The sequence below is a fragment of the Sinocyclocheilus rhinocerous genome, unplaced genomic scaffold (assembly GCF_001515625.1).
Source record: "Sinocyclocheilus rhinocerous isolate Xijiao unplaced genomic scaffold, SAMN03320098_v1.1 scaffold2169, whole genome shotgun sequence".
Taxonomy (NCBI): Eukaryota; Metazoa; Chordata; class Actinopteri; order Cypriniformes; family Cyprinidae; genus Sinocyclocheilus; species Sinocyclocheilus rhinocerous.
Window position 1 is genome coordinate 27,250 of NW_015658523.1, and position 20,374 is coordinate 47,623.

The 20,374-nt window shown below is 39.4% G+C and overlaps 1 protein-coding gene across 4 annotated transcripts; it reads left to right on the forward strand.

Moving 5' to 3' along the window:
- The first annotated feature begins 1,096 nt into the window (after positions 1-1,096).
- LOC107722687 (trinucleotide repeat-containing gene 6B protein-like) lies at positions 1,097-17,517 on the forward strand. 4 transcript variants are annotated; one of them, XM_016531156.1, is made up of 21 exons: positions 1,097-1,172; positions 1,883-1,956; positions 2,063-2,084; positions 2,926-3,273; positions 3,543-5,450; positions 5,536-5,688; positions 6,527-6,708; positions 6,788-6,874; positions 6,957-7,109; positions 7,498-7,629; positions 7,715-7,837; positions 7,918-8,025; positions 9,092-9,299; positions 11,114-11,233; positions 12,629-12,763; positions 13,572-13,664; positions 13,749-13,915; positions 14,217-14,253; positions 14,321-14,385; positions 14,789-14,928; positions 16,849-17,517. In XM_016531156.1, exons 2-21 carry the CDS (start codon positions 1,906-1,908, stop codon positions 17,210-17,212), a joined length of 4,596 nt encoding a protein of 1,531 aa, XP_016386642.1. In that variant the 5' UTR covers positions 1,097-1,172; positions 1,883-1,905; the 3' UTR covers positions 17,213-17,517. The 4 variants fall into 4 exon arrangements, with proteins under 4 accessions (XP_016386642.1, XP_016386643.1, XP_016386644.1 ...); XM_016531157.1 differs by having other exon boundaries at positions 13,572-13,658; XM_016531158.1 differs by having other exon boundaries at positions 6,800-6,874.
- Positions 17,518-20,374: the final 2,857 nt, after the last annotated feature.

The following is a 20,374-nucleotide window of genomic DNA, read 5'->3' on the forward strand; positions in this document are numbered from 1 at the left end:
ATTCATGACAACTGTGAGGGGGGTGATTTTTTTTATAACTCATCCATTTAAATTAAGGGACGTCTGGTCACCCTACACTGATGTGAATGAAAATGATCGCTGTGAGACGAGTGAACAAGGCTTGAGTGAGGGCGCGGGCGCAGCCTCCGCCATGTTGCCAGATCAAGTTATAATAAGCGTCTTGGACTTGTCTTTTCCACTTAATTTGACATTATAGAATAAAGTGGGAAGTTGCAGTGTACGGTTAGCAAAATCTTTATTGTGTCTTATTTACAAAAAAAAAAACTAATTTTTTTATTTATTTTTCAGTTTTAATTTGTTTTCATATAAATATCTGGCAACACTGCATCGCCGGCATGACTGGATACCACATTCGGTAAAGCAAACGAAAAAAAAAAATCTTTTTTTCTGTCAGAAACATTCAACGCCATCAAAAACAGTAGCATTTAACACTAGTACACATCTGTAGAACAAGGTTACAGAATTAAACGAAATATGCAAACACTAGTCATGAAAAAGTCTATGCTATTTCATTCAGGATAGTAGTTCAGTTTTCACAAAGTCATGCTAGAAACATTAATAAGAGCACTATAGCAAAAGTTATCATCTATATAGCAATGGCTATTAATGAAAATGATAACAGCAATATGCATTGTTGCATGAATAACAAACAACTGATAAAATTATCCACCTGACCTACAGTTAAGTATTAACATATTTTGATGCAATTCGATATAATTTAACAATGCTCATCCCTCCAATACAGAGAAAACATCTACATGTCTGTCTCTTTTAAAGTGTATAGTGTATATAATGAGATGTATGTGTATGTATCTCCACCCCCACACCTCACAATTCTCAAACCCTGGTTACGGCCATGCGTACTGTAGTGCACTGCATAGTGTGAGTATGCGTGGGTGCGCTGTACTGTAGTCAGTGCAGAAATCACAGCGCCCTCTGCTGGTCTGCTACAACAAACTACTCTGCTAAATTATTTGTATGACAGTATGACATGTTTAATAAACATACTAAGAATTTTAAAAACCAGGTGCACCTTTTATTATTACCCCTGTTTAGCGGTGTGTGTGTGTGTGTTATGTGTTTATGTGACCTGATACCCGGATGTTGAACGGCGCGGCGTCAGTGCGCAGCTGCAGGCCGGACTTACTGAGGTGAGCAAAACAAGCTCAAACATTTGCAAACATACACAACATATATCGCGCTAACAGCAACATACAAACGTATACATGTGAAATAATCTGTTAGAGTCATGTTTGAAGGCTGTCTTGGTAATTCCGCGAACGTATCTTCAGTTCTGCATTTAGTTTTGATCTCTTCATCTGTTTACCATCGATATCCGCTGAATAATTAAATGTGTAGAAGACTCACATACATTTTCGTGGCCTGAAATGATCCAAGTAACCCTTTTCTAGTTGCTTTAAGTGATATAAAAGCATATTTTTCTGTGCGTTTGAACGTTTGTGTGTGAATGCGCCATAATTAGCATGCTAGCTTGGTAAGTTCAAGCAGAAAGATAAATAAATCAGCTTTATGGCAAAACCCGACAGTTCATTTCGTGTAGTACACTGGTCTTTGAAGTACACTAGAGAACTAATATCGTAGTATGGTCATCGTTCAGTGCCATGATGTATGTATCTGTTTATTTTTACCATTTGCCATCAGTGTGATGTTGTGCATTGGGTTTGTGTAAGAAAGTTTGCAAGTATTAACACAAAAACAGTAGAATAAAATCTTTACTGCTTCATGACCTGGTTTGATGCAAATATTTTCATGGCATGCATACAGGACATATACTGCGTCTATCAATAAAACAGTGCAGTTAACCACAGAGCTATAATGTGATGTGTGTATCATGTCACAGGAACAGGAAAGGAGCAGCAGTTCATGGAAGACACCATAAGTCACCATAAGACAGGAGACAGCAGTCATCAGGAGGTGGGCAATGCTTTTGCTGTGTTTAACATTGTACATACTCGAGAAAACATCCATTAGCTGCATATGTGCATGCAAACATCTGACGAGCAGTTTGTTTTTATTACAGGACTCTGAAGACGGCGCAAAAGGTTAGTAATTTGCTTTTGTGTTTGATTTGGGTAAGTGAAGTTTGATTAAAATGACTGGATCGTAGGCTTGCCGCGATAGACGGTGCTGACGGTGATACCGGTGTTAAGCCGCAACACCGGTTACGTCACTTTATAGAAATAAAAATAATTTAGTTCAGTAAAAGAACAGACACTACAATTAAAAACTGAACGCGGCTGCTCAATGCAGCGTGCCGAACGACAGTCGCATCACAGATCAGATTTCATTTCTCCAGTGAGGAGAGTGAGTCGAGCTGACTATAGGCTTGCCGCGATAGACGGTGCTGACGGGGATACCGGTGTTAAGCCGCGCAACACCGGTTACATCACTTGCCCACCAACCCCTACCGTCGTTTTGATTTTTTATAGTAATAAAAATAACTTAGTTCAGTAAAAGAACAGACACTTCAATTAAAAACTGAACGCGGCTGCTCAATGCAGCGTGCCGAACGACAGTCGCATCACAGATGCTGCGTGAAAGACGCATGCGCACTCCTCTTTAAAACTTTTTTTTTTCTTTTCTGTTTGCCTGAATATTTTTGGTTACTGAAAGTTCGGTACATCACTAGTTTTTATCTAATTTCTGAGTTCTGTGTTGGTTTAGTTCAAGGTTTGAAAATTTTACTTAGATATGTTTATGAGTGAGCAGTCGCTGTTGTGCTTTATCAGGATGCATCACATCACTTCCTGCGTTTGTGCAGTGAGAGTTTAGTTCAGATTTCAGAAATGTTCTGCCTTTATGTAGAACTCATTTTAAGAAATGTTATCCATTGCTATGTTTTTTTTTTACTTTGTTTCTTCTTAACCGCTCTGCTCCTTTTAGAATTGGGCTCATTTCCATCTCCTGCATCCCTCGTAACCCTTACCTCTGCTTCATTACGACCCGGTCCAGGCGAAAAAAACTCCCCCTGTCCTGTTGTTGGGGGTTCGTCGGACCCCCCTGAGGGAGGGAACAATGCAAAGTGGACCACTGTGGCCAACGGACAGCCCCCCTCCGCGGTGTCCCAGCGCTACATGCCCCGTGAGGTGCCCCCGCGCTTCCGCAACCAACAGGAACCAAAAGTGCTACTGAAGAGGGGCCAGCCGCCACTGTCCTGCATGCTGCTGGGGGGCGGAAACGGAGGGGACACCATGCCCCAACTTCCCCTGCAGGAGCAAGCTGATGACTCAGGTGGGGCGAATGAAAAGAAAATTATTGGATACAGAATGGACTTAATAAAATGAATTCAACAGAGCTGTGTGGTTCTTTTATAATACTTAATAAATCTCCATGCAAGGGGTAGAATTTTGTGATTTTTCTTTACTGTCAATTTTGATCTGTTTAATGCATCCTTGCTGAACAAAAGTATAATTTCTGGGGAAAAAAAAAAAATCATGTGTTTGTTTTTTTTTGTTGTTGGCTTTTATTCTTTTCTGATGTGGTGTATTTTTCTCTTCCAGATCCTACAGTAGATTCAGTTTCTCTGCACTCATCGTCTGACACCTCTGCCACTCCCACTTATGCAAATTACACATGGGGGCTGGGCTCAGGACGTCAACCCTCCGCTCAGGGAATGGACAAGGATAATTCTGATGTTGAGAAATGGTCAAGACCGGAAGACTCATGGAATAGTGATCAGAATCCACATTCTCCCAGTTCGGGGATGGGTGAGTCTGACGGCCTGGAAAAGGACAGTTCTTCTCAACTCTCTGAATATGCAGAAGCCAGTGCGATAGGAGGTGCGTCTTCACACTCTGAGAATAAAGAATCCATTAAAGGTGTCAATCAAGACTTCAATTCCAAGGTGCCGCTGCTTTCTGGAGACCAGGAGGGCACTCAAGGTCTAAATCCAAATTACAACCCCGATGAAGCAGCCTCCAGTCGAAATCTCTTATTCCACACTGCTTCTGAGGAATCTTCTCCCACACCCTTGAGTCCAGCCAGTGCACTGTACCAGACACTCTGCAAGAACGAAGAGCGCATTACAGGGGATTGGACAGAGCTTCAAGCTGGACCAAATGGTGGTGGAGATGATGGAGTCTCCAATAAGGAAGTGTGGGATACAGGAGAAGACCCTGTTGGGAAGAGCAGTGATGCAGTAGGTGGAAGTTCTGGTGATGGCACTGGCATCTCTCAGGAAGTGTTGGACAGAGACAGGGTAGGTTCAAACAAACAGGCAGCTACAGGATGGACCTCAGACTCAACGGCTGGAGCATCAAAAGAGGATGTGAGAGAGATCTCTGAGGTAAGCACAGATAGTTTACAGAACTCTTCAGTGTTTGCGAACAGCGTGGCATCAGATGATGACAATCAGAAAGCAGATGATGATTGGAATGGATCTGAGGGAGAATTAACTGGCAGAGAACGCAATGAGGATGCCAAAAATCTGGTCCAAAGCCCCTCCAAATGTCAGGCCCTCCCCCCAGAGGAAGCCTTACAGACCATGATCAATCACACTAACCTGGATCCTAAAGTACTGTGCAACACAGGATGGGGCAAGACCCAGATCAAGCAGAATGTCGCCTGGGATTTTGAGGGTGACAGTGGGAATGTTGGCTGGGATGTAGAAGAGCACACCGCCCGTAGTAAGGAAGGCTGGCGGGAAGCAGGTGACCTTTCCAGCTCCAAAATGCAGAAGCAGGAGGCTGGCCAGGTGGGAAGAGCTCAAGGGTGGATCGGGCATGGAGAAACAAGCGTTGGGCATGGAGAAACAAGCGTTGGTAATGGTCGTAAAGGGAGCGTTTGGTTAGAAGGCCAGGAGGTTGAAGATACTAGCAGGAAGGAAGAGACGGGGTGGAACCAGGGTGGTGGAAGTGAGTGGACTCCATTGCCCGAGGGTGGAGGCTGGAATGAAGAGAGAGACAGTGACCGCAAGAATCAGGATGAAGGGTTATGGGGCAGCCCGGAAGGGTCGGGACAGCGGAGTGGTGGCTTGGGAGGCAGCAGTGTCAAACAGCACCAGGGATGGGGTGAGAAGCTTCTTCCATCACGGATACCAAACAAACAAGGAGCACTTAAAACCCAAAATCAACAACCGCAGCAGCAATCACAAACCCAGCAGCAAATGCCGGGATATCCAAAAGCCTTGCAGGATCAGGGTCGTCCAGGAGAGACAGACGACCAGAGTAAAGGGTCTGGGTGGACCTGTGGGCCCATCCCTCAGATGCCTTCAGTTGTAGAGCCGAGTGGGTGGGAGGAACCCTCGCCGCAGTCCATCAGCCGGAAGACGGAAATTGACGACGGCACATCTGCATGGGGGGATCCGTCACGCTACAACAGCAGGGCTGTCAATCTGTGGGATAAGAACAGCTCACAGGACCAACAGCAGTCGTCTGGGAGACAGGCTGGAGCTCCATCTAAAACTTCTGGTAAGAAGGCGGCAGTGCATTTTGAAGCAGTTAAACCCTTTCAAATCAGAAACATCCCATTAATCAACACGTGTTCACATTCCAGTTCCTGCGACATGGCCACGCAGCAGTGGTCCCTCCGATTCGTCTATGGACAGCAGTACAGCTGCTTGGGGGAAATCGTTTGATGGTTGGGGGGAATCCAGTGAACCAGGGAAAGGAGGAGGATGGGGAAACGTGCATTCCCATTCTAAATGTGGTAAGAGCCTGTCTAAGTGCACATGCTCAAGGGTTGCCAAGTCTGTGGTTTTCGCAAGGAATTGGGCTACTTTTAAACCATTGGCAGGTTTTTTTCCCTGTGGGTTAAAGGTTTGACACGTTGCACCAATTATGCTTGTATTGAAATATTTCATTCTACTCAATTTATATTCTACAAATGATAATACTGTACTTAATGAGACACGCTGTGTTCACAACTACTATTATACAGTGATTATTTGGGCTAGTTTTGGGGCAAGTCATTGAAATAGTTTTTATTGGCCAGTGGCTTGGTTTTGTTCCGCAGATCTGGCAACCCTGAGAACAACGGTAAGATGGGATTTCTCAAATGGCTGCATGACTATGACTAAAATCCTAATTGTTGATTATTTCCCTTGATATTGAAATTGTGATTACATTAAAATGTATTTACATTAAAATACTTTTTTGTTGTGGGTAACTGCATGTTGTGTTTTTTATATAGATTACACATCCAAACTGGTCCATAGAGCACTCTGTTAGAAATCAGTAAAATTGCCGGACATAATTGCATATTTGGTCACTAACATTATTTTGGTTTGGTGATTTGCTATTGCATTTGCTATTGCAACCAATCACACATATGTTTGCTGAGTAGATGAACGGAAATGTTAAGCACTACAAAAATGTTGTAAATGGTAACATTTGATACAATGAGAGTAAATCTAAATATAATGCTGGTTAATTAAGTCTTTTCACAATTAGGTAATCATGGCAGCCGTAATTGTGATTGTGTTGCCAATTAATTGTGGAACTTTTCAAGTGTGTCATTTGAGCTGATCTTCATATTTACTATTAAGGTTCAAAGTCTATGCAAGAGGGATGGGGTGAGAAAGGCTCGAATGTATCCCGACACTCCAGTTTGGAGGAAGAGGATGGTGGCACTGGTGTTTGGGGCAGTCGGGGATCTCAAAGCAACATGTCCACATACAACTCCGGGGGCTGGGGGCAAGGTCAGGGGACCAGGAGACTCAACACTAAGGTATGTTGGGAGCTCTTTTTTGACCTCACCAAGGCTTTTTAACTTAGGGAAAACTATCGACTCCTAAGTAACCCTTTGGTTTGTTCCCCAGAGCCCTCTTAAAGGCAACAGTGGGGACTCGTGGGCATCTCCTGTGACTCGGCAGTTCTCAAACATGAGCGTTATGGTAAGCTCGTCGTTACCACTTTGCTGATCTGCTCTTGTGTGTTGCTGCAGATGTGTAGAAATATGCTGTATGTGTTTTTCAGGATGAAGACTCCAGTATGGGTCACGATAGTAGGCACGACAGGAGAGGAATGAATGATGGTGAGATGCGGAGAGGCGGCAGGACTGTGGGAGCTTTCCGCTCACAGACGTCCAAAGAGACGCCATGCGGGGAGACCGGACCTTACCTGGACAAGGTACTGAGATGCATCCAATCCCATCTTCACTTTAGGACAAAGAGAGTCATATCTAATAACAAATATCCCATGGCATATAAAAGCAGAAACTCTCTCGAGAACGAAAAGCAGCTGGACTTATTCCAGCCCTGAGTGACCCTAGAGCAACCTGTGAGATCAGATTTATCTGATGCTACTCAATATCAAGTGCTTTTTTTGGTCTTATTCGACAAGCGGTTTCACTCGAAAGTACGTCACCATACGGAAGTCCATTGCCGCTTCTGTTTCATGCCGGCTGTTCAAGGTCACGAGGGTGAAAGTCCATTGGTAGATTTGAATGGACTCGGAACTAAAAACCCTCTAAAGCCCTAAGCTTTAGCTGTTGCTATTCTTTGCTGTTATTTTGAAGGTTGGAGGTCATAGTATGTTTGGCAGTGGTGGGATTCCACCATTGAGAGGGATTCATCAGGCTGGTGTGCACCCCTTAAACCCTTCCCCTGGGATACGAGCACAAGTGCCTCATCAGTTCCTGCCGCCTCAGGTCAGTTTGTGTTCTTGGTTTTAACACTGATAAATGGATGTTTATTAGCTCACAGTCATATCATGGTTCCTCTGTTGTTCTGCAGGTTCCTGGGCCAATTCTAAAGCCAATGGCGCCCCCTGGTGGAGGCATGTTCCCTCCACAGCTTTCCCCCCAACACCTCGCCATGCTCGGTGGCATTCATCCACACATGCAACAGTTTCAACTAGTATGTATCACATTTAGCCCTATGATGTAAGGTGTTTAAAAAGTGTTGTTTTAATGTTTTATGTACATTCACTATCTCAGGCCTGTCAGCTCCTATTGCAACAACAACAACAGCAGCAGCAGCAGCAGCAGTTTCTGAATCAGAGGAAGTTTCCTCCTCCTGTGAGACAACAGCACGACCCACAGCAGGTACAGCATCCAAATAACAGCACAGCGCCCCCTACTGACTAATATTCAAGACGAACATTTACTGGACTGAAGCAACTTAAGTTTACTTGGTTGTCCATTCACCATTTAAAAAAAAAAAAATGTCATATTCAAATGTCAGCATCAAATATGATCATCAGGCTTACAATTGGTTTACATTACAAGCGATCAGAATTTCATTCTTTGTTTTTTGGCCACATAAATATACATACATATAAATATACATGTAAATATCAGCAAGCGTAAAACTGTCTCTGAATAAAACTGAGCTGTTTTTCCTCCATATTCTCACTATATCAGACTATATGAGCCATAAAATCCTGATATATCAAATATGTTACAAAACATAAAATGCATATGCTGACTTATTTAAAGATTTTGTTTAAGGGTTCATTAAATGGTTTCTATTAAAAAAAAAAAACAATCCTATGAAATTATTATAACTTAACTGAACTAGTGAATTTTCAACACTGTTTAAAAAAACAAAAAAGACTTCTTAATATATTTTAGTTTTTTCATTTAAGTTTTTTTTTTTTTTTTCCCTTGCTAAAGTATCTAAAAATTATTGAAGCAACATGCACAAAATATTAAGACCTGGGGCCAGTTGCATAAGCTTAGCCTCTATGTTAAGACAGTGTCTTAGGTATGAGTTTGACCAACTAGCAGTTAGCCAATAAGTAATCAGTCTTATTTTTGGATTTACTGTAACTTTGAGTAATCTATGCTTTTATGTATCTGAATTAAAACAATTATGACTAGTCTTAAAGAAAAACATTAGATGACTATCTTGTAAGACCAGTCTAAATCCATTTTCTCTTAGCAAACTGGCAGATTTACACTTTTTATGCATAAATAAGTCAATATAACATTACAATCAAGATGAAATCTATAATAACAAGTCTTAATATCTTATTCCGTGTTGCTTCTAGAAATAAATTCATTTTGTTTTAAGGATTTTAAGGTATTTTAACGAATGCAAATACTCATGTTTTGAAAGAACATTTTGAATGGACCAAGTCTGTTTCATTAACGTGTGTCTTCTTTGTAGTTGGCGCGGATCATGGCAATTCTGCAGCAGCAGCAGGGTGTTGGTGGGCCCAAACTCTCGCCGCCCCCCATGGGAGGACACGTCCCCAAACACCCAGACGCGCATCTCCACCAGCTGGGCATGAATGCACACAAACAGTCTGATGGGCCAGTGCATGCAGCCATGGGAGGATCTGAGCTACACAGCAAAGCTCCTGCTGCTTTCACAGGTGAGGACCCCACCTCCTCAAACTCATGAATGAATGAATGAATGAACGTCTTTAAAGGGTTAGTTCACCCAAAAATGAAAATTCTGTCATTAATTACTCACCCTCGTGTTGTTCCAAACCCGTAAGACCTTCGTTCATCTTCGGAACACAAATTAAGATATTTTTGATGAAATCCGAGAGCTCTCTGACCCTCCCATAGACAGCAAGGTAACTACCACGTTCAAGGTCCAGAAAAGTACCAAGATGATCGACAAAGTAGTCCGTGTGACATCAGTGGTTCAACTGTAAAGTTACAAAGCTACGAGAATAGTTTTTTGCGCAAAGAAAGCAAAAATAACGACTTTATTCCACATTTTCGTCTCTACTGCGTCACTTGTGGACGCGCGTTCACGACAGTATCATGACGCGAGCGTGTGGCGGCGCTGACCCAGATCCGGCGTTATGACGTCATCGTTATTTTTGCTTTCTTTGCGCAAAAAACTATTCTCGTAGCTTTGTACCTCAAGATTTCATCAAAAATATCTTTGTTTGTGTTCCGAAGATGAACGAAGGTCTTAGGGGTTTGGAACAGCACGAGGGTGAGTAATTAATGACAGAATTTTCATTTTTGGGTGAACTAACCCTTTAACTGTTACAACTTTTTATACATAATATTATTGATTCTCACACAGGTTGATGAAGACCCCAGATCTTGAGCGTGCCACCCGCCGTGGTGATGTGAGAGATTATCTTCAGCTGGACTCAGCTTCACTTCAAATGAAATACAGGCCTTTTTCAGTAGAATTCATTTAGAGCATGGATTTGACTATGTGGCTGAGGAAATGCAATACCACCAACGCGCCTCAGGCATAACAAAGCAGAAAGGAAGATGAAGGCAGCGCGTTCAGCGCCAGCTTTTGTTTGACACTTCATAAAAATGTTGATGCGGTTGTGGCATTTTTGGGTGAACTAACCCTTTAACTGTTGAGCATATTTTATTGGAATTTGCTGCTTTAAATGATATTAGAGGATGGTTTTATTCAAAATGTAATTAAAGGAATTGATGAATGTTTGAGAAATGAATGTTTCATTCATTCAATGAATGAATGAAATAAATCCGTTCCCATGAAGAAACAAACTCATCTACATCTTGGATGGCCTGAGGATGAATAGATTTTCATTTGTAAGTTTCATTTAAAGTCTAAGAGCTTCTAAAAAAGAGCTATGCACTTATTTTGCTGTAAAGAAAATATTTTATATAATTTTCTTTGTCATTGAAGTTTTATTGTTGATGATTTGAATTTATACTGCTCTGAAATTTGTCATGAAATAGCCTTTGCTGCTATGATGTTAAATAAAATAAACAAACAAATGAATCCCATAATGTGAATATATCAATTCTTTTTATTTTCAAATATAAAAGTGAAAGAGCTTATATAATTGCTAATGCAATTTTTTTTGAGTTTGCCATGAAATTGCCTGATATATCATTTCAAGTTTTGTGGATTCATTTGGTTACCATGAATATATATGTTTCTGAATATATATATATATATATATATATATATATTTATTATTAATAAAATCATAAAACACAGAATCCAGAAAAATGGACGGCACAAAATTTTGGCAAAAACAACAAAACATTTCGTAGCATTCTAAAAAAAAAATAATTAAGGTTTTATTAATTCAGTTGATTAGACATTCTTTTTGATTAGAATAATTGAATGACTATTTAATGATTAAAAAAAAACAAAAAAACATGTAATTTGAGAAAAGGAATGAAAGTAGCACTGATTGGATAGGTCTTGAGCTCTGTGTGTGTGTGTGTTCAGGGCTGGGCAAGCAGGCCAGCGGCTCCTCGTTCTCTCAGTACGATGTTTTGGGCGGCAGCTGGCACCGAAGCGCAGGAGGGAAGGTCGACGCATCTCCTGTCAACCCCACCTGGCCTCCAGGTAACATTCACACCAGATCTTTAGTGATTTCCTTGTTTATAATTTCCTAATCTGTCTTGACTTTGTTCACTATCAAAAGCCCAAATCTGATTCTTAGGCATAGCCACACTACTGTTAAAAAACAGAATTTGAATTTTTTTTTTTTTTTTTTTTTAAAGAATCAAAAATATGTTTAAGTCAGTAATATTGTGAAATATAATTTTAAATAGCTGTTCTCTATGTGAATATATTATAAACTGTAATTTATTGCTGTGATCAAAGCTGTATTTTCAGCATCATTACTCCAGTCTTCAGTGTCACATGATCTTCAGAAATCATTCTAATATGCTGATTTGCTGCTCAAGAAACATTTCTGATTATCAATGTTGAAAACAGTTGTGCTGCACAATATATTTTTTTCAATGATTCTTTGATGAATGGAAAGTGCAAAAGCATTTATTTGAAGCATTTGTAACATTGTAAATGTCTTTACTGTGAGTTTATGCATCAATTTAATGCCTCCTTTATGAATAAGTATATATTCTTCTTCTTACTCATCCCAAACCTTTAAACGTCAGTGTACTTTTTTGCAATCTGAACAGCAACCCGTAGAAATCTGATGCTTACAAAACCCGACGCAAAGCACATTCAGAAGAGCCTTAAAATAAGTTTTTTTGGAAATCAGTTTCAGTCTGAACTGTCATATTGGAGTTGTATCACATTTCACAGTAACAGTTCTTGTTTCGTTTTCGAACTGCTCTGTCCGATTCAGTGAATCATTAGTCTGGTCAAATAAACTAATCAATTGATTAAAGACTGATTTGTGAGTCCTGATACATGTTAAAAGCAGCATTATAAAACGGAGAGTTCCGGTCCTTGATTCTGATTGGCTGAGCCGTGTTCGAAGCTGTTGTAAATTACTCTACAAACATACACCTTTGTTTACTTCTGTGTGTTGCTCGGCAACCACTTTGTTGCAACCACAACTGTTTCTGAGGAACTACATTGTTTGGTGGAAGAATACTGTTTTTATTAATATCATTACACTTTATTTGCTCTGTTTTATTTTGTGAAACCTAACTACGTATATGGAATAACCGTTTTATAAAAGCAATAAGCCCCGTGAAGCCGTGGTTTACAGTGAATTTATAACAGCTAAGGGGGTTTTAGACACTCTGCTTCACGTCGTACCCAACAACGCCCCTTAGCTGTTATAAATTCACTGTAAACCACGGCTTCACGGGGCTTATTGCTTTAGCCCATAAGAGTCATTTTACTTTCCCATCACATTCAGTCCAGCTCAGTATTTTATGTCAGATATTATATTAAAGTCACCCAACATCAGGAGCCTCACAGTATGCAAGTGTTTGACTTTCTCATGCATTTATTGCTGTAATATTTCATCTCACTCTTAAGAGTTTCAGCCGGGCGTCCCGTGGAAGGGCGTCCAGAGCCCCGAGCCCGAGCCTGACCCCTACATGAGCCCTGCGGGAATGCTGGGATCCTCCGTGCTCAGTGACGCCGAGCATCATCTGCTGCAAGACAGCACAGGTACTGAGGCAGTTCACGTTAACCTCGTCTCATCTTCAGACAGAGCGACCGTGTTTACCACACGAGGTGTATCGCACAGCTTCTGTCTGACGTAACGAGTCAGGAGTTTAGGTCATTGTGCAAAATAATGATTCGTTCCCTCATTTCACACAAAAAAACAAGGACTGAACAATTATCAAACAAAACGGTTAGTAAAAAGTAGGGTCTCGAAAAGCACTTACAAGACTCTTTTAAAACATCAGGCTTTATGGCTCATATAGTCTGATAGAGTGAGAATATGGAGAGAAAAAAAACAGCTCAATTTTATTCAGAGACTCAAACTGAGCAAAAATATGCAATTTGCTGCAGATGCTGATATTTATATGATCAAAAAGATGAAAATGCTTGTAATGTAAATCAGTGAGATCTTTATAACAGTGTAGAGCAGATACTGACATAAAATGCTATAAATAAAAAGATCCTGAGGATCAGATTTGATACTCTAATAAATGATTGATGGAGAATCAAGTAAAGCTGAGCTGCTTCAGTCTAGTAAGAGTTCATCTGGAGATATGACTGCAGTTATTCTGACGCTTACTTGATAAAAATCAGTCAAGATTTCACACGAGAAAGACACGTGAAGCTGAAGCTGGACGTTTGTATAGTTTACTTGAAAAAAAAAAAGTTTAATCTATCAATCAGGCAGCAGAAGGCATGCAGTAGATTGTGTTCAGTTTTATTTCAGCAAAGTTTTTTTTATTTAGAGGCCTTAGGAATTTGATCTGCTATGCGTACTTGAAAATGTAACTGTGTGTCTGTCTGTGATCAGGGTCAAACTCTCTGAACACCTGTATGCCTTCACCTGGTGCCTGGCCATACAGTGCCTCAGAAACGCCCCTCGCTGCACACAGCACAGGTAACGGTGGCTTAAAAACCTTTGCACATTTTCATTTAAACTGTATTTAGCATGTTGGTAGGATTTCACATCTCCTCGTGCCGTTTCAAGCTAAATACTCCGAGCTGAAGTCCAGTTGGCCGCCGGAGCCCATCGGACACGGCAAATCATGGCGGACCAATCGCAGCACTTCTCACCTGTCCCGCCCCCCTCCGGGTCTCTCCAGTCAGAAGCAGCTGTGGGCGGGGGAGGGGCCTTGGATGCCCAGGGCGTGGGGGGGCGGAGCCAGCGGCCCAGAAGATCTTTCTAACAGTATAGAGCAGATACTGACATAAAATGCTATAAATATCAGTCGTCACTCTATATCTCCATTCTCAGTGAGATGAGATTAAAATGATCAGAACATATAATGCAGTGATCGAGAGATGAAGAAATAATGGCTCCTCAGAAGATGTGAGATGTTCAGGCTCCGCTGAGGAACAGTGAAAGTGAAGCTTCTGGAAACAAATGCTCCTCAAAAGATCCTGATGATCAGATTTGAGACTCTAAAACATGATTGATGGAGAATCAAGTAAAGCTGGCGGAGCCAGCGGCCCAGAGCCGCCCTTTAAATCAGGTACTGCAAGCGCACATTCACACAGACGTATGTGAAGAGCAGCCTGTTCATGTCCCGTGTTCTTCAGAGTGGAGCGATGGAGGAGCTTCAGCGGGAAAATCATGGCTGCTACTGCGAAACCTCACGCCGCAGGTGTGTACAAACACACACACACATATATAAGCGCAAACACACACTACTGTTCAAAGATTTTAATGTTTTTAAAAGAAGTCTTCTGCTCACTGCATTTATTTGATCAAAAATATGATAAAAACTGTAATATTACTGGAGTAATGATGCTGAAAATTCAGTTTTGATCACAGGAATAAATTACATTTTACAATATATTCACACAGAAAACTCATTTTAAATAGTAATAATATTTCAGTTTTAGCAGTTTTTAAACTATTTTTGATCAAATAAATGCAGCGACGGTGTGTATTTGAAGCATTTGCTGCTACTTGCATGTCGTTTTTAAGCGGTTTTACTGTATTTGTCAGGATATTTAGTATAGCAAAGCATTTGATTTTTGTGTTTTCCTGTGGTTTGTGTGCAGATCGACGGCTCGACCCTAAAGACGATCTGTCTGCAGCACGGCCCTCTTCTGACCTTTCACCTCGGCCTGACGCAGGGCAGCGCTCTGATTCGCTACTGCAGCCCTCATGAAGCCGCCAAAGCCCAGAGCGCCCTGCATATGTGAGTCACACACTTATTTATTTAGCTATATAGGCCAGGACATATTGTATATAATGCTAATTTTATTGATTAAAGACTAATCTTAAAAAAAAAAAACGGTTGCAAAGACGTCAGCAAATGTTTTTTTGGTAGACACTGGTGTCATTATTTAGATTGTGATTAATCTCAGATTGCATTTTCTGACATTTCTGCTTCTAAATATATATTTTTTCTTTCAGAATGTACTCTGAATGCATTCATGTGCTTATTTAAAGAAAGAAATACCAAATAAACATTCAGCATAACCGTATGTTCGTCTTTGCTCTTGAGATATGGTCAATTTCATGTTTATATACATACAAGTGCTCTGTCAGGCAGAGCTGTAAAAAGTTCCTGAAAACCATACTTGAGTAAAAGTACAGATACCTTAAAGCAAAAATGACTCCATTACTGGTCACCAATTCCAGTGTGACTTGAGTAAAGTATTTGATTTTAACACTACTTCAGTATTTTACTCGGACTGAATGATGGCTGAGATTCACTAGTCCTCCACACCTACGAGACGTGCCGGTGAAAAAACAAGAAACGGTTGATTTGTGGGGACAGCCATCACGTTTATTTTTTAAACTCTAAATGCAACTGAACACCTTAAAACTACAATAAATCAAGGTCGACACAACAGACTATTAAACATCTACAAACACTCAAGTCTCAGTTAGGTGTAAGCGTTCAAAAAGGGCATGACTAAAACAATATCCTTCAAAAAGGTCACTTCAATAAAACGGACAAATAAAATATTAAGTAAAATTAAGTAGTCAAAGCCTGCTTGCACTAGACGTGCTCATATATGAAACACCTGCGATTCACAACTACCCGCTAATGTGCTCACGTTCAGTAAAGTAGCCTCATTGACAAGTTTGGGTGAGTAAAGGCAGAAACACACAAGTACCTTCAGTGCCCTGTAGATGGCGATATCACTTAGAAGAGAAGAAATAAGAAAGACAAAGAGAAGAAAGAGCAGAAATAAACTGCAGCAAAAAATGTTAGGTGCCATGGTTACACACACAGATACTATTATACTTGTTAATATTTTAAATTAGGTTTTATTTTCATTTTCTGCTTTCAAGGTAATTGTTTTTTTTAAAGTTATTTACGTTTTAGTATTTTTGTTGTTTTTTACTTTTTACTTGTTGTTTTTAAATGTCTATATAGTTATTCATTTGTATTTCAGTTTAAGTTTTTTTTTAATTAACATTTATTCCAAGTCACGAAAATGGTTATAGTTTTCGTTTTAGTTAACTATAATAACCCCTAGTAGAATTTAATCATTTCAGTTATACTTTTTTGTATAATATAATACTAGGCTATACAATTACAAAATTTACAGTATTTATTTATTGGTTTAATTTTATTTATATAGAATTTAAATATTTAAGTTATGCTTTATTTATAATATACTATATAAAAAAAAAAAAATACAGTATTTATTTATTTATTGGTTTAATTTTATTTATATAGATTTTAAATATTTAAGTTATGCTTTATGTATAATATTATACTATATAATTACAGAATTTTATAAAAACTTAATACAACGATATTTTCTTTTTATTCATATACAATATTTAGATGTTTCAGTACTTCAGATATTTTATTTGCATAGATGTACAGATCAATCAGTCATCATATTTAGAGTTCTCCATGTACTGATGCTGTTTTAATGTCAAAATCAATAACTGTTTGATCTGTTTCAAATATATTTACTGCTGTTAAATGGCTGGTTGATGCAAAACATGCCTGATCGAGTTCACAACGCAGGTCACATCAACACCCCGGTGTGTTAACATGTTAATAAATTGAATAAATCTCAAACATGAATGCAAGAACTTTCTAGTAAGTTTTATTTACTTTTTTAGTGATCTGAAGTGTTTTCATGTTCAGGTGCGTTCTGGGAAACACCACCATCCTGGCCGAGTTCATGAGCGAGGAGGACGTCGTCCGTTACTTCACACATTCCCAGGCCGCAGGGTCACCCGAGGGCTCGCCCGGCTCTGACCCTGCCCCGCGAGAGGCTGAGCGTCCCGTGGGCGCCGGAGCGGACAGAGATGCGGCGGTGGAAGCGCCGGGACTCGCCCTCCTCAGCCAATGGAGCAACAGCGCAGGGGAGGGGGCGGGGAAAGGGGTCTGGGGAGGCGTGGCTCTCGGTTACCACGGCGGCAGCCTATGGGGCGCTCCTCAGTTAGAGGACGGCACAGCCGGGTTGTTGCCAGGCAACCTGCTTGGAGGCGGGACAGACAGTTTGTGATTGACAGCAGTCAGTTATTGAGATACTGGTACGTGGAGTTTAAAGTGTGTCAAACTGCAATGTAATGATTGTTTCCAAACATGTGGAAGCCCATGCATTATTATAATATTTCAGTGTAGTTTTCACAAGACAAGGGTGAATCTCATGAAAACATTTCTTTTTTTTTTTTTACCCTAAACTTCCAAGGAAAAAGAATTTATACTGTGCATAAGTTTATTTTAGGGCCATTAAGAAATTGGCGTTGTGACATTATTTTTAATGACAGTTCCCAGCTAATTCAAATTACTGTAATGCATTAATGCACATATATACACACACATACATATATACACACAGTTGTCAACATTTGAAGTGGATCAAAAATGTTCATTAAAGTTGTCCTAAGACAAGAACGCATTTTTGTTTTAGGACAACTTTCATGAAAGGTTTTGATCCACTTCAAATGTTGACTACTGTATGTATGTATATATATACATATACACACACAGAGAATAAATGTACAAGTTTCTTAGAAAGAGAGAGAGAGATACAGAAGAAAATGTACAAGTTTCTCATAAGACAACTTACCCCGATCATCGTATTCAAAAAGTGTTTATTTGAATTCAGCTAGTATTTCATCTTGTAGACTATATGTACACATCTGTTATGTGAAATAGCTTGTTCAGGGAAAAGAAAGAGTCAGCAAGCTTCTGCAAGAAGTGTCTAAGTTTTTATTTATATATAAAGGTTGTACAACAAATATTACTGTGATGAATCAATGCTAGCGGAATTGTCATGAAAATATCACAATGCAAAAAAAAAATAATACCGGTAAATTACATGTCTATATGTAAAATTAAACGTATTCTGGAGGTGTATTTTTATTTATTGAATGAAAAATAAGTCACCAAAAATGCGTAATGTGTGGCCTCTGTATGTTTTCATTATTTTTGCAGTTGTTTCTGGTGACACACTGCAGCTTTAAGACAGACACACACACACACTTTGAACAAACACTCGCATTCAGAGAGCTACATTTCCACACAAACACTGGACGCGTCGACAGGCTTTTGTATCTATCCAGTGAGATATTAAACACACACAGGTGCAGTGTGAGTGTCATAGGGATTTGCTTACAGACATTCTCATCATTGCCAGAGTTAAGCTATCATGTATTTGAATGCAGGGACTGTTCCTTAAGGCCTTCTTACACACACACACTGCTCAACTTGACTGATTTCAATTTGATGTTACGCTGGCACACGCAGACACTGTTTGATGCTTCAACAGCAGATTTATTGATTTTATTAGAGCGCAAGAGCATTTGAAGCCGGTAGATGCGTTAAACTCGCCAAAAAAAACAAAAAACATCTAAGTTACATTTCACTCCAGAATTAAAGTCATGATTGATGACTGAGCACATTTACTCACACATTCTCATTATTGTAATGTGGAAAGTTTTCAATTTCTCATTACCGTAGCAGTAATATTTACTATATTACTGCAATACAATTAGCTTTTAATTTAAATAAAGTAGTATCATGATAGATAAAAACTTTACATTTTAAATAATGTCATTTTTTCTGCATGAAAGTAATGAGAATTTGGAGAGAAAAATGTTTAAAGTTTGGAAGGCCCTAAAAATGAGCTATTTTCATTGCTACTTTGGGATTCCGGAGTGAAATTGCTTCCCTGTGTTTTGGGAGGTTCACGCAGATGGTGTTTTTTGGCTTTTCTGTCGCTCCGTTCCTTATCCAGCGCGGCGTTCCTGTGGATTTGTGTATCTTAAACACATCTGATCTCTCATTCAGACCTTCCACTGTTCCCTTCTTGATCTGTTCGTCAGGTTTGCTGTTACATTTATATGATTCGTACGTTGTTTTTTTGCTAAGGCGTATACAAGTTATCTTCAAAGACTTTCAAGTGATCTGACGGACGGACGTCTGTAACGTGTGTATGTGTGCACTTTACTGTTTTGGCCTGTGTTAGTGAGTTTGTGTGCGGCTGTACATTGTTAATTGTGCACTATACACTGCTGGTTGTGTTTTACAAATGCTGGCATTAGCGGGTTTCTGCGATTGGCGTTTCTCTTGTGTTTTTTAAGCGTACTCATATGTAGCCTTTTGTATCGGCTGAATTGCAATAATGATTCTACAAGCATTTTTAAGACACGAAAGTGTGACGGCGTTTCTGCCAAACTTATCCGCCTGTCCAGAGTTTACAAACAGCTGAAAGACGTATGTGTTTTTATGTGTCTGTACTGTTGTTTTTGTTTTAAATTAAGACTTTAACACTCCTTTCAGTGTTTTGTTTTTTTGAGATTTTACAGAGAAAAAAGAAGTGAAGAGTTTATTTAAATAAAAGTGACATGCAGCTGTTATAAACACTGAAGTATCAGATCTTTTGTTGTTGTTTTTGTTTTTGTGGTTTCCGGACTCTTTTTGTCATACATGTTACTAACCATAAACAGATTTTGTCTCTTAGCTGTAAACTTGTCAGTGTGTTTTCTGGTTTTCTTTCAATAATTGAGAGTTTGACTCACTTATGTATAATAGATAATTATATAGATTAGTGGTCGCACTCATACATTTTATTTGAAATGTCTTGTTACCTTTTGATTATGTGGATGTTTTGATTTGTAATTCCAGATAGTCTTTGATTTTTCCTTCTATTTCCAGTAATGTTTATCATTAACAATCTCTTAAATGAGTGCATTAGATGCTACTGAATGCACATTGAAATAGATTTGTATTTTTCCATATACAGTACAAGTTAAGTCTGTATTATTAGTATTATGGAATATTCTCTCAGCTCAGCTGCCAACCTTTCAGTATGAGAGGGAAGTTAACAGGTTTTCATTCAGTCATGTAAATTTAATCAAAGTCTTCTTTTTAACTATGTGAATGTTTTGCTTTGTGTGATTATAGATGCACTTTAATCTATATATTTAGTAACAGTCTTATAGTAAAGATCATTTAATCAAACATTAGATACTAGTTGTACTAGTTAATAGTAGGCTACATTAGTTATAAATGTCAAGTTTGGTGTATATCTTTATACAGTATAAGTCAGAGTTTGGGCACAATTATTCAGGTTGTTGACGTTTTGTATAATGGAAAATTGTTAAACAAGCCTGGAATTTATGCAATAATCTAAGCATGCGACAAAAAAAATGAAAACTAC

Excerpts from the sequence above, each read along its gene's own strand:
- LOC107722687 (XM_016531156.1), top strand. The coding sequence starts at position 1,906 with ATGGAAGACACCATAAGTCACCATAAGACAGGAGACAGCAGTCATCAG. Across the intron at positions 1,957-2,062 it reads GAGACAGCAGTCATCAGGAG|GACTCTGAAGACGGCGCAAA; the intron begins GTGGGCAATGCT and ends TTTTTATTACAG. Across the intron at positions 5,689-6,526 it reads GCATTCCCATTCTAAATGTG|GTTCAAAGTCTATGCAAGAG; the intron begins GTAAGAGCCTGT and ends TTTACTATTAAG.